Consider the following 13,234-nt stretch of genomic DNA (forward strand, 5'->3'; position numbering starts at 1 on the left):
GCTGTGAGCTGAGCAAGTGTCTACAATCTCAAACGCTGTCCTGCTGGTGCAAGTGCTCTGATTGAAAATATCCATGTATACTTGAAGCTGCAGTTTATTGAGGTTAATCACAATCAGACTAGATGCCTGTGTCAATTTTAATGGGCGATATGAACTCACCAGTGAAGAATGGAATGCAATGTTTGCGGAAAAAGTTGAAGTCATTTGAAACTTCTTTCATAATCATAACCCAATGAGTGTTTCACCAGAACTGATACAGTGCGATCGTCTTCAGATGTGTATCTCTCCAGTGCCGTTACTTTTACTCACCTGTGACGACGTTTTACGAACCTATGACAAACTCACACCTCTTGGTGATAAACCACATGGAATGGAGCCATATCGAACATGTCATGGAGTGTATTAACGCACGTATCGGATACTTGAACAAAACAAAGTCTACCTACGACAACTGTGCGCCGGGGTGTGAAGAGCTGCCATTACGAGCTAAAGATGACGCATCACCCTCCAAAACGCGAAAATGTGATATAGAGGTAAAATCGTTATATAATCATCTGAAAAGTGCAACGCTAAACACAGTCTAAAATGTAAGATGTATGATGAAGCCACAGAAATATTAACATCAGCGTTCAAGAGCCGGATCATCTCATATAGACTGTTTCCAAGGAAGAATATCTCGCTTCTGAAGATTTCATGGAGAGTGTACGCCTATGAGTTGTTAATCTCATAGAGGAGAACATTTCTAGGGTTAAGAGTGCTGTTAAGGTGAATTTGGAACTTTTCGGACGATACAGTAAATGGATAAAGGTGAATGATAGTGATGGAGGAGGTGAAATCTTTCAACACTAAGAATAAAGTGATTTCATTAGATGTTAGCAACGTGAATGAAACATTTCAAATGTTTATGGAGGAAATCCGAGCCAAGGCTGAAGACTTTCAAGAACGTGACAGTGGGTGGGCTATAAGTAAAGTGCTACATCGAGAAGTGAATATTAACAAGTATCAACCCTTGCGAGGATCATCATACCTGCCCCTACCAAAGTGGGTGCAAGCGAGGCACGCCTGTATTAATGTTAAAAATGTAGATGACGCATGCTTTGCGTGGGCCATTGTTAGTGCTTTATATCCAGCTGATAAACATGGGGATCGCCCCAAATCATATCCCCACTATAAGGCCCACCCTAAACCTAGAGGGGGTGTCTTTTCCCCTGACATTGTGCGGGATTAAACGTTTTGAACAGTTGAATAATATAAGTGTTAATGTTTTTGAAATTATTGATGAGTCATTGAGCAGGAACGGTGTATCATACAAAAAAGCGATGCGACCGTCATATAAACATGCTCATAATAGAAGATGGTGACAAAAAACACTTTTGCTGGATTAAAAATATAAGTAGGTTGATAAGCACGCAGCTTTTAAAACATAACATAATCATAATGGATGTCTTTTACCTTTTAATGAAGCAAAATTCAAGGAACATGTAAAACGTGACTGTTCCCATGCAAAGACAATTTTACCGTATGATGGAGACAATATATTAAAATTTAAAAACTTTCGGTATCAATTACGGAGCACCAGTTGTCGTGTATGCTGATTTCGAGGCTTTGTTAAAACCTATTATACCCACTTGCGCGCCATCTCCATCTTCCTCATATACTGTAGAGACTATCAGCCACATGAGCCCCGCATAGCTTTGGTTATTTTATCAAATGCTCATACGATGAATCAAAATCGAAATATGTTTCATTTCGCGGCGAGGACTGTGCGAAAGAGTTTATGAAATAATTAGAGACTTTGCGCCCTTTGTAAGCAAGATTAAAATTATAATACCTATGCGTTCTAACATGAGAGCAGCAGGTAGAATTCCAGTCTGCAATAAACTGTCATATTTGTGGGGGAGTGTTGGGAGATGATAGGGCACGGGATCACTGTCATCTCACAGGTGAGTTTAGGGGCGCTGCACATTCTAACTGCAACTTAAATTATAAAATTGTTAATGAATATTCCAATAGTGATGCATAACTTCAGTGGGTATGACTCACACTTTATAATTAAGTCCTTGAAAAAGTATGACAATGTTAATGTCATACCTCAGAATAAAGAGAAATTTATATCACTTACTTTGAAGAGTGATGTTTTAGAGTTAGATCTTATGTTTATAGATTCTTTTAGATTTATGGCGTCCTCATTAGATACATTAGTGCAAAACCTTCTTAAAAATCAGTTTAAGATTATTACCTCACATTTCCCTCATGATGAAATAGATTTGATAACGCGCTAGCGGGTGTTTCCCTATGAGTATGTACAGGGGTGGGGGCAGCTTGAGGAAACTTCACTACCTCCTCAGACTGCCTTCCATAACAGCCACGCCAGCTCCCCCATTTCCGATAAGGATTACCAACATGTCCAAAATGTTTGGGATGCCTTCAAAGTTGGAACATTGGGGGAGTATAGCGACCACTACCTTAAGACTAACGTCATGTTATTGGCAGAAGTTTTTGAGAACTTCCGTGACGTCTGTCTTAAGACGTATAAGCTCGACCCGGCTCACTATTATACCGCCCCTGGACTCAGCTGGGACTCTATGCTAAAGCACACTCAAATTGAGTTAGAGCTACTCACTGACATGTCAAAAATAAAATTCATTTCATCAGGAATACGTGAGGGGTTGAGTCAGTGTTGTGGGAAATATCCAGTAGTAAATAATAAATATTTAAAAATGATGTTTCAGATAAACCCTCTAATTATATAGTTTATTTAGATGCAAATAATTTGTATGTAAGGGCTATGTCTCAGTATTTACCTGTAGGAGGTTTTCGCTGGCTATCCGAAGAGGAAATCATCAGTTTTGATATGAGTCAATTATGCGCCGAAAATGAAAAGGGTTACTTTTTGAAGTAGATTTAGAGTATCCTACAAGCTTACATGATTTACACAATGAATGAAAATGGGAGTTTTGCTTTGAGAATAAGGTTCCATCAATAGGGATGAGTAAAACAAATAAATTATTAGCTACACTAGAAGATAAAAACAATTATGTAATTCATTATATAATCTGCTTAAGGCCATAACACATGGGTTGAAAGTAAAAAAAATCCACCGCATCCTTGAGTTTACTCAACGTCTGTAATCATGTCTTAAATCGTACATTGATCTCAATACAGATAAAGCAATACAGTCTAGAAACAAGTTTGAGAAAGACTTTTATAAATTAATGAACAATGCAGTCTTTGGTAAAACTATGGAAAACGTTGAAAAATGACAGGATGTTTGACTTGTAAGTGTTTGGGAGAGTCAGGGAAGACGGTTAGGTGCGCGAGCTCTAATCGGTCGTCTTAACTTTCATAGCTCATGCATAATCAGTGATGATATTTCGATAATACAAATGACTAGAAAAACTAACGTTGCGCATACAAAGTGTCGCCCCCTAGCGGAAGAGTTCTGGCCCCGGAGCGGCACAAACATACTACTTGGAAAAAAAAACGGGATCGCCCGACTGTGGTGCAGAAAGTTGACGATTTGGATAAATCGGCAATAAGAAGTGTTCATAGTTTTTTATGAAAAGTGAACTCCCAACCCTAAAAAAATTCAAGAGGGTGTGAATGAAGACGAAACTCTACCCTCACTAAGCATTACGTCGCGTCGTTGAGACGTAAACTCAAACACTTGAAATTCAAATTCATGAAACGAAATCGTAAAAGTATTTTTCACCACACCAACTCGGAAAGGCACTTATTTTGCACTTCAAAAACTGATAGCAAAGTTGCATTTTATTCACATGTGAGGCAAAGTAATCAAATGCCAATTTTGAGTTGTTTTCTTATGTATGCTGGTAGAATTGACTTATAATAATGATTTTGGATGATAAAATATATAATTTGGATTTGATTTTGTTTGATATTTTACATTTAATATTTGCTTTGGGTTGGTGTGGTGAAAAATTTTGCGTTTCACTCGGGTCAAATTTTGTTTAACCCTCGTGCTTTGAAACCCTCGCAACGCTCAAGATTCCATTTTTCGAACTAGTCGCTACGCTCGTGGTTCAATTTAGGAATCTTTCGCTTGCTCGGGTATCAATATTAAACAACTTGTTTGCCCCCTTGTAAAACAAATAACTATTGATTTACCGAGGAGACATTGTTTTATGGCGAATAAGATATTTAAAACAAATAAAACAATTTCGAGAGGAAAATCGACGGATTTATTATACCTCTCGTCGGTATAATAAATCCGCCGATTTTCCTCTCGAAATTGTTTTATTTTTTTAAACTTGGGTGAATGCAGGTAGGGGAGACCGGGGTGAGTTGTGAAATCGTCGATTTTTTGGAATCTATTAACTAGAAACTAGGTCGCAACAGTGTGCGTTTGTTAGCTCGTAACTTGAACTTACTTTACATGTTTAAATTTTACAGTGTTCATTACACACTCTATAATAATGTGCTATATATTTCGGTATGAGCAAAGCAAATAGTCAGCCAGTGTTGCGACAGTGTGTCAGTAGGTACTACATACAACCCGTCGGAAATATCTGCGAACGTCATTAAATCATCTTTGGAATGCTTAGATAAGTGTGACCAAAAACTATATCCAAATATTTACACATTGTTGCAAATATTGGCTACCATACCTGTTTCCACTGCTCCCCCAAAAAGGACCTTTTCAAGCCAAGAAAGAAGACTTAAAAACTACTTGCGGAACACTACGAGTGAAAACAGACTGAACGGCTTGGCTCTCATGAACATTCACTATGGGATAGAAATTGATGCGAATGAAGTAGTGGACATATTTAAAAAGAAAAACAGAAGATTAATTTTGTAATATTCTGTGTTTCTGCGATATATAACAGAACGTTATTTTTTTATTTAGCTTATAGTTTATACTGTCCCACTACCCGAAAAAGGACCTCCCAATTCCTTCGAGGAATTTTTTTCTGTATGTATTTTTCACATCTCTAATATTTTTCTTGTATAGTTGGACCAAAAAAAAGTCTGCAGCGGATTTGATAACCCACGCAGTGCAAGTGTCATTTTTAAGTCATAATTTCATAGAAGTTTGACATTTTAAATAACACTTTCACTGCGCTGGCTATCAAATTCGCTGCAGGGTAATTATAAGGGTTATTTTATGTACTTTTAGTAGTTTTATTTTCTTTATTTTTTGCCTTTGCATTTTTAAAGCCATATTTGGACGGCCGCCCTACTGCAGGAGGTTGACTTTGATAATAGTACTACGTCTAGTGAATATTCTCTTCCCTTTCTTGAAACACCGAAATCACCTGAAAGCAGTGTTGCCAACTCGGATCTTGAAAAAATGCTAGACTAATGTCTAGATTATGCCAAAGATTTTTGAAACACCTATGCTAAAATATCACTTGAAATTAGACACTTAAAACACATACTTTTTTCAAATTTACCGCCTTTTTCTACTGACAAGATCTGCTTGACCAACTTGATATAGTCCGTTGACGTCCATCCGTACACAAAAGTCAAAATTCATATGAAAATATGAACAACATAAGGCGATGGCGCATACTGTTGCTGCCAAGTTGGTGCAAACTTGGCTTAGACTAAATTATGCTAAAAAATATGCCAGATGCTAAATGGAAAATTTTGGTGCCAAAGCGAGTGAAAATATGCCAGATCTGGCATCATTTATGCCAAGTTGGCAACACTGCCTGAAAGCAATTTCTCCAGCACCAGTACTCCCACGTCGAATACGTCGTATAAACGAAAGGCAAGTTCTAGTCGCGATAATTATTTTACTTGAGTGATATTATGATGGAACGTCGTAAAAATAAAAAAAGTGGTCAGGCCGCTAAATCTATTGTACCGTGGAAGTTTGAAGAGCAGATGAATTTTTACAGCCGTATATATATGGAATCTCGGGCTACAGTAACATAATCTCAATTAGAAGAATCTGAATCAGATACCACTCAATCTCAATTACATGAAGGCATAATGTTGAATCTCTCTAGTTAGATTAAGTGCGGGCAGCGGCCTCAATCCTCATCGATCGATACCGTCCGTGCCGTCATAGACGAGTGGCCGGACCGTTTAAGTATTTTAATGAAAAAATGACTGATTTGTATAGTCCTGGGGAAAATTTATCCATTGACGAATCGATGATTCTATCAAGAGGCCGAAGTGGGATTAGGCAATATATGCAGGGAAAACGCCACAAATACGGCATAAAATTATACGTATTGGCAACTCCCGCTGGTACTGCACTCCAAGTACATATGTACAGAAATTAATAATAATCAGGGTATTCATTATCCCTCGCACCTGCCTAAACCTGAGGGTGGCCGTACTAAAAGAAAAAGGTGCAAGCAATGCTGGGATACATCAAAAGTTAGAAAACAAACTTTGTACCAGTGTGTCAAGTGCCCATCTTCACCCGGTTTTTGTCTGGAATGTTTTCCTACATTTCACAAATACAATTAATGTACAATATGTAAATAATGTAATTAATGTAAATAAATAATTGCAACTGACAAGTATTTTTATTGCCTCCCTCTCAAGGATTTACATCTTCACCATAATCATTTCATTTTTAGACTGGATGTATGTTTGTAGGATTAATTATTTCAAAAGTTAATAATAATATCATAAGCTAAATGATTCCAGGCTTTTAGTAGTTTGATGTAATAGATTGTAATGAAACTCAAATTTAAAAATCGATAATTTTAATTCATTTATATTAGGGAGCCCTATACACACCAAATTAATAATGCATAGGGCTCCCTATTTGAAGCAGCGTTCCTGCGCAGCTTTTACAGCTGCCCGCCACCGCTGTTGAGCAGCCAGGAGCTCTGACGGGTCAAGCGGCTGCCTGGGTTCTTCGGGCAGGAGCAGCGCCCTGTACAGCCTGAGTTGTAGCCTCAGCCTGTGGTCGGAAAGGCTACAACGCTGCTCTGGGGGCTGCTCTGGCAGCAGCTCCGCCAGTGGCTCCTGCTGGCTCAGCAGCGGTGTTTGCTCATTGTTTCTGTGAATATATCAATCATTAATGTTTGAGCTCCCAGTATGAATAAAAATAAAACAATAAATACATGTTATGACAAGCTAGGTGTTAGGCACTTAATATTTGCTAAACTTTGTTAAATGACTTGTCTACTAATTACATAAACAAACAGTATCATAAATTAATTAAACTAAGTAGAATTCTATAACTTCGGACAAATTTATCACCTTATTTCAAAGAGACTTGTGTGTCAACCTTATTTTTAGAACGTAGTAACAGTGCAAATGATATAAAAGCTTGTAAGAAACTTACATTTTGGTACACGGCATAAGCCATTCCAGGCATCCGCATGGGGTCCTCTGAATGCTGCAAGTCATAATTAAGTATTAAACCATTAAGTAGTCAGTAACATTAGTATCAGGTTATCAACGTAAAACTGATTCAACCATTCCAAATGCATCCCCACAAGTATTTCAGAGGTTAGTTGGACAACACACGCTGTAAGGCAATGTTAATTTAAGCCAGCACAAACAATATCGGCAGCATTACACATCCCAAGTGCAGTATGATATTAAAATAAGTAGGTATAGGTGCCAAATCGAACCACACGACAATAAATACCTTTAAAACCATCGTGTTTACGTCAGCTATAAAAAAAGAAGTACATTATATTAATTTTAATGACAATTATATTACTACAACAAGAAAACTAATAGTGAATTGTTAACACGTTCACTGTCAGGCCAAAATCCATGCCATTCGCTACATGTCGGCGTTAAAACAAACAACTATACCGGGTGTGGCCTCTAACATGAGCAAAAAATTAAACTGTAGGCTGTACTCCTCATACTGACCAACATTTGTTCAGCGACTTTTAAAAATAACTTGTGGATTGATTTTTAATACACTTCAAAGTTTATTCTAAGACTCAATGTATTGCGAATTTTGTTATGTTTAAGGCGTGACAAGCAACGTCAATCACAATGATATGGCGTGGCGATGGCGTCCATTGAAGATAATATTTATTTTATATGAAAAATAGGGAGTCTAAATACTTCATAATTTTTAAAAGTTGTTGAACAAAAGTGTCACCGTTTGAGGAGTACAATCTATGTTTTAATTATTTGCTCGTGTTACAGGCCACACCCGGTATAAGACTCCCCCGTGGAGTCCAATCGCGCACTTGACAAATAAACAACGCTGCATGTCAAGAACTCCGCTCGGGAGTTCATTTGTTTCTTTACCGTATGTCGTCGACTCCGCTAAGGAGTCCAGGGCTGTCACAGACCAAAATTGCAGAGACCAAGCATTTTTAAATTTATAACACAATACATTCAGGCTGCGTTCAGAAAGAAGCTCGCCGTTCTATTGGCCTTGATGGCGTCGCGGGCGGGCGGGCGGTCTAGTGTAGTGTGCTCAGCAGTGGGACGTATATAGGCTGACAGGATGATGATTATATTGATTATACATATCGCGTCTGCGGCCAGCGTAATGTGGCCGCTACACGGGCGCGATTAAGAGTGAGAAATAACGATGTTAGAATGAGACATCAGCTGTCAAATTAGTCGCGTGACTTTTTTGTGGCGCACGCGATTTGATAATGAGTCGAGGACATTTCTTTTTACGAAATCTTAATTTATTAGGGAAAATCTCAGAGAAAATAAATGATGTTGTTTTTTGCAAACAAATAATAATACATGCTATTCATTGAACAACGTTATGCAACATTTTATTCGGTTTCCGAATGAGAATTTTGTGCGTCTGTGCCCAGCCTAATATCGGCATCGTGAACCAAACGTCAAATGTGACATTTCCCATACTCAAATAAAATAACGAATCGTGCGCACCATGGGCAACTGGTAATTAAAGAAGTGTGTTTAAGTAAAAGGTGGATTTTGAATAAATATTTTATTTTATAGAATCTGTACAATATAATTAACAAAAATAACCCTTAATTTCATGTAGGACAGAATTTATGACATTGTTGTTACACGAATTTTGAGTAGTTTACCTGAGAAAGTAAAAGGCATGCAGTTGGAATAGATTTGTAAATGGGGATTTGATGGTACTTCCAGTCACAGCAGATATAAACAGAGAATCGATGGCAGTGAACAAAATGACTCGAGCATTTTCATGACCACTTTAGTGTGAAGTGTTCGGCGTTCAGGGCTTATAATGATAACACAAGAGTCGAGTAAGTACTGAATATATTGATAGAAAGTGCTGGCCTTATATACTAAGGTTAAAACAGGCTTAATCGAGTGGAAGTTATGGCAATGGTCATTAACCATTGTATAGCAAATTACAGTAAGTCAAGGTTTATGGCATCGTTAACTTAATGTTCTGTAAAGTAGTAAAATACATACACTCGGCGTCACGGAAATCGCACACCCACCGATTTTTGTTTTAAGCGAATATAGCTCTTATCATATGTATTATACCCTCACAATATATATATCATCTAAAAGCACAATTAATAAGCATTAAACCATGAATAAAGCATTTTTGGGAAAAATAATAATAATCACGAAATTACGGCGTTCTGAAAGAACACCTACAATACGCGTTGTAAGGGTCGCTAGTTGCGTTACCTTGGATAGGTTTAAAAGGGGGGGTAAAAGTGGAATATGGGTCATTCGGTATCCAGAGTTCACAGAGGTCACACCGGAACAGCTGGAGAAAGAAAACACCCCAAGAAAATGGATACCACGGAAGCAGAAGCAGCTCAAGCAGTAGCCCTGGTGGAATCAGGAATGACGCAGTCTGCGGTTGCTGGGCAACTCAACATAAGCCGTTTCCGAATTCATCGATTCCAGAGGACTAGAAGCTTCACCAGGAAGCCTGGATCCGGAGGACAACGCTGCACTTCCGAAAGAGACGACCGCTTTATTGTGTCGACGTCTTTGCGGAACCGTTTCTCCAACGCTGTCCAGCTGCAGCAGCAGCTGCAAGCAGTTCGGAGAACGGTGGTGAGTGTCTCTACAGTAAGAAGAAGGTTGCGGGAGAAGAAGATCATGCCCCATAGAGCGGCTACGGGTCCCAAATTGACGGCAGAGCATCGGCGAGTCAGACGTGAGTTTGCTCGCGAACACAAGGATTGGACGGTCGACCAATGGAAGGCTGTCCTCTTCTCCGATGAGACCAGGGTGTGCCTGTTCTACAACGATAGGCGCAGAAAAGTGTACAGGAGGCAAGGGGAACGTTATTCACAGGCCTGTCTTGAAGAAACCGTCGGATACGGAGGAGGATCCTGCATGTTCTGGGGTGGCATTTCCCTCGCCGGCAAAACCGAGCTCGTTTGTGTTTCCCGCACTGGTGGTGGTCGAGGCCAGGGATCCATGACTGCTCATCGGTACATCACAGAGATCCTGGAGGACCATGTGGTTCCATACGCCGAATTTGTCGGTCCTGGATTCACATTCATGCAGGATAACGCCCGCTCCCACACAGCGTTCAGCGTTCAGCGTTGATCAGGTTGGGATCACCGTCATGCAGTGGCCAGCAAGGAGTCCGGACCTGAATCCCATAGAGCACCTTTGGGATCAGCTAAAACGGAAGGTGCGGTCACGTAATCCTGCAGCTGCGACCCTGGAACAGCTTCGAGATGCCGTCATTGAAGAGTGGGATGCTATTCCTCAAGAGTACGTCGTGACTCTCGTGAGGTCCATGAAGGCTCGCATGGAGGCAGTCATTAAGGCCAGAGGAGGCAACACTAGGTTTTAAGTTTAGTTTTAGGCATTTGTATTCCGATATTTGTTGATTTTATTGTGTTTTAATTTGTTGATTTTTTTGCATGAATATACGATTTTTATTTCTTATTAAAAAAGGTGCCTTTTTTTACTCTTTAGTAACTATTGCATTGTTTTTAAATGAAGGGTTAAATTCTCTTTAAAATGATCCCACACACTCATACTTTACCTTCAACAACATAAGGTTTATAACGGCTTGAAACAAAAATCCGTGGGTGTGCGATTTCCGTGACGCCGAGTGTACGTAGGTTGCCCTGAAAGTTTCGGGAATTGCATACTTAGGAACGTATATTTGACATGTGTTATACCTCTTTGTTACAAGCATAGTCTCATTATTCGAAAACACTGGCCACTTAGAAAAAAAAAACAATGTTCTATTTTCAATTGTTTTTTAAAGTCGTTGAGTCGCTGGTGAAAATGGAGCTGTCCCGCGAAAGTTATAGAGCAATGATTTATTATGACTTTAAAAGTGGATTAACACAACAACAATGTGGAGACCGATTGACTATTGCTTTTAGTAGTGAAGCACCTTCGAAGACGACAATATACAGGTGGTATTCGGAATTTCAACGTGGCCGTGTGTCTCTTGCGGATGACGTACGTGAGGGTCGACCGAAAACTGCCGTTACCGATCAAAACATCGATGTTGTTCGCCAACTGATAAAAGAAGATAGGCATGTTACATATCGGGAAATTCAGGAGACTTTAGGCATTGGAATGAGTCAGGTACAAGTTATTTTACAGCAAGAGTTGGGCGTGCGGAAGTTGTTTTCCCGGTGGATTCCTCACTTGTTATCTGACGACCAGAAAACGGTCCGTGTCAATTGGTCCCACAAAACCCTAAAAAGATTTAATGGAGGAAGCTCAACTGCCGTTTTTAGTATTGTGTCAGGTGACGAGTCATGGATTTACGCATATGAGCCTGAATCCAAAAACCAATCTCGAGTATGGGTTTACGAAGACGAGCCGAAGCCAACAAAAGTTGTTCGTTCTCGCAGCACGATCAAAAAAATGGTAGCCACGTTTGTCTCCAAATCGGGTCACGTGGCGACTATTGCTCTTGAAGATCGAAGAACTGTCAATGCCGATTGGTATATAGGCGTTTGTTTACCGATTGTTTTTGCTGAACTGCGAAAAAATAACCCTAACCGCCGTATTATACTACACCATGATAATGCCAGCCCTCATACTGCTCAGAAAACAAACGACTATCTGAAGGGCGAAAAAGTCGAATTACTGGACCATCCTCCGTACAGCCCCGACCTAAGTCCCAACGATTTTTTTACTTTCCCGAAAATAAAGAATCGGTTGCGTGGTCAGCGTTTTCAGACCGCGGAAGAAGCAGTCCACGCTTATAAAATGGCCATTTCGTCAACCCCCAGTTCAGAGTTCAATAACTGTTTTGAAAACTGGTTTCAGAGAATGAAAAAGTGCATTAAACACAAAGGAGAATACTTTGAAAAACAATAAAAGTACTTTTATTTCATTTAAACGCGTATTTTTTCCAATTCCCGAAACTTTCAGGGCAACCTACGTATATGGGAGATAGGTATCAAGTATCAGCTGCATCAAGCAGCAGTGTATCAGCTGATAGCAGCTGTGTATGAACTGACTACACTACAGCTTTCCCGTTTTTTTTTTGAGACAAAAATATATATATATATATATATATATATATATATATATATATATATATATATATATATATATATATATGTTTTTCGCTTAAGTGAACAAAGACACCGACAAGACACACAAGACCGACAAGAGACAGAGTGAGTGAAGGTGTGTGAGTGGAGTTATCTATGGTATACATATTGGTTCTTGGTTCTTAAAATTATATTTTGGAATATAATAACAATCTTAATGCTATCTGGATATACAATTTGCTTACATGCCTATTTCTAACATTACGAGTACATGTTCCTTATATGGTTATGAAATACATTGTTGTGTTAACATGTGTTTACTTTTATTGAAACTGTTAATATGATATTTATTTGTTAGGCATTATTGATTAATTTTCTGTGTCATGGAGATAGTGGTTCTTTATATGGGATGGGTTTGTTTTATAGGTTTCTTGTTACTTTATGATGTTAGGTTTTATGATTTACTTATTCACTTCCTTGCTCTCGTTGGAAACTGACCTTCGATCATTATGTCTTTCTATTTGGTAAATGTGTCGGATGTTAACGTGACGCTGCATGCCGTATTTAAGGCGTGTCAGTCGTTCAGTTTACAATACGGGGTGGCGTTTTTTTGTTCCACCACGAGGATTGTGGCGGACGAGGTGGAATATAAGAAAGAAGGTATTTTCGACGCGCCTGTCGGGCATCACCTGATGTGCCCCAACAACCCCGCGCCCCATCTCGAGGCTTCTTTATATACGGAGCTGCGTGTGGTGGGTCCCGACAGTCAGCCCTTGGTCTTGGATCACCTGCTAACGCCTGATGGCCGTTATTGGCACGTGATTTGGCGGTGCATGCAGTGGCTATCCGTGGCCGTCGAGGAGGCTGTCGACTTG

At 39.4% G+C, this 13,234-nt stretch overlaps 1 protein-coding gene and 1 long non-coding RNA gene across 2 annotated transcripts; one reads left to right on the forward strand and one right to left on the reverse strand.

The window, feature by feature from the left end:
- The first annotated feature begins 6,726 nt into the window (after positions 1-6,726).
- LOC134670717 (uncharacterized) lies at positions 6,727-12,342 on the forward strand. The gene is made up of 3 exons (XR_010099114.1): positions 6,727-7,758; positions 8,118-9,334; positions 12,256-12,342. It is a non-coding gene; the product is annotated as an uncharacterized LOC134670717 (long non-coding RNA).
- Positions 6,745-7,389, reverse strand: LOC134670712 (uncharacterized). The gene is made up of 2 exons (XM_063528528.1): positions 7,274-7,389; positions 6,745-6,985 (listed from the first exon to the last, which is right to left on the reverse strand). The coding sequence occupies exons 1-2, from the start codon at positions 7,336-7,338 to the stop codon at positions 6,745-6,747; spliced, it is 306 nt and encodes a 101-aa protein (XP_063384598.1). The 5' UTR covers positions 7,339-7,389.
- Positions 12,343-13,234: the final 892 nt, after the last annotated feature.

This window comes from Cydia fagiglandana, chromosome 14 (assembly GCF_963556715.1).
Source record: "Cydia fagiglandana chromosome 14, ilCydFagi1.1, whole genome shotgun sequence".
Taxonomy (NCBI): domain Eukaryota; kingdom Metazoa; phylum Arthropoda; class Insecta; order Lepidoptera; family Tortricidae; genus Cydia; species Cydia fagiglandana.

Excerpts from the sequence above, each read along its gene's own strand:
- LOC134670712 (XM_063528528.1), bottom strand. The coding sequence starts at position 7,338 with ATGACTTGCAGCATTCAGAGGACCCCATGCGGATGCCTGGAATGGCTT. Across the intron at positions 6,986-7,273 it reads CTTATGCCGTGTACCAAAAT|AAACAATGAGCAAACACCGC; the intron begins GTAAGTTTCTTA and ends ATATATTCACAG.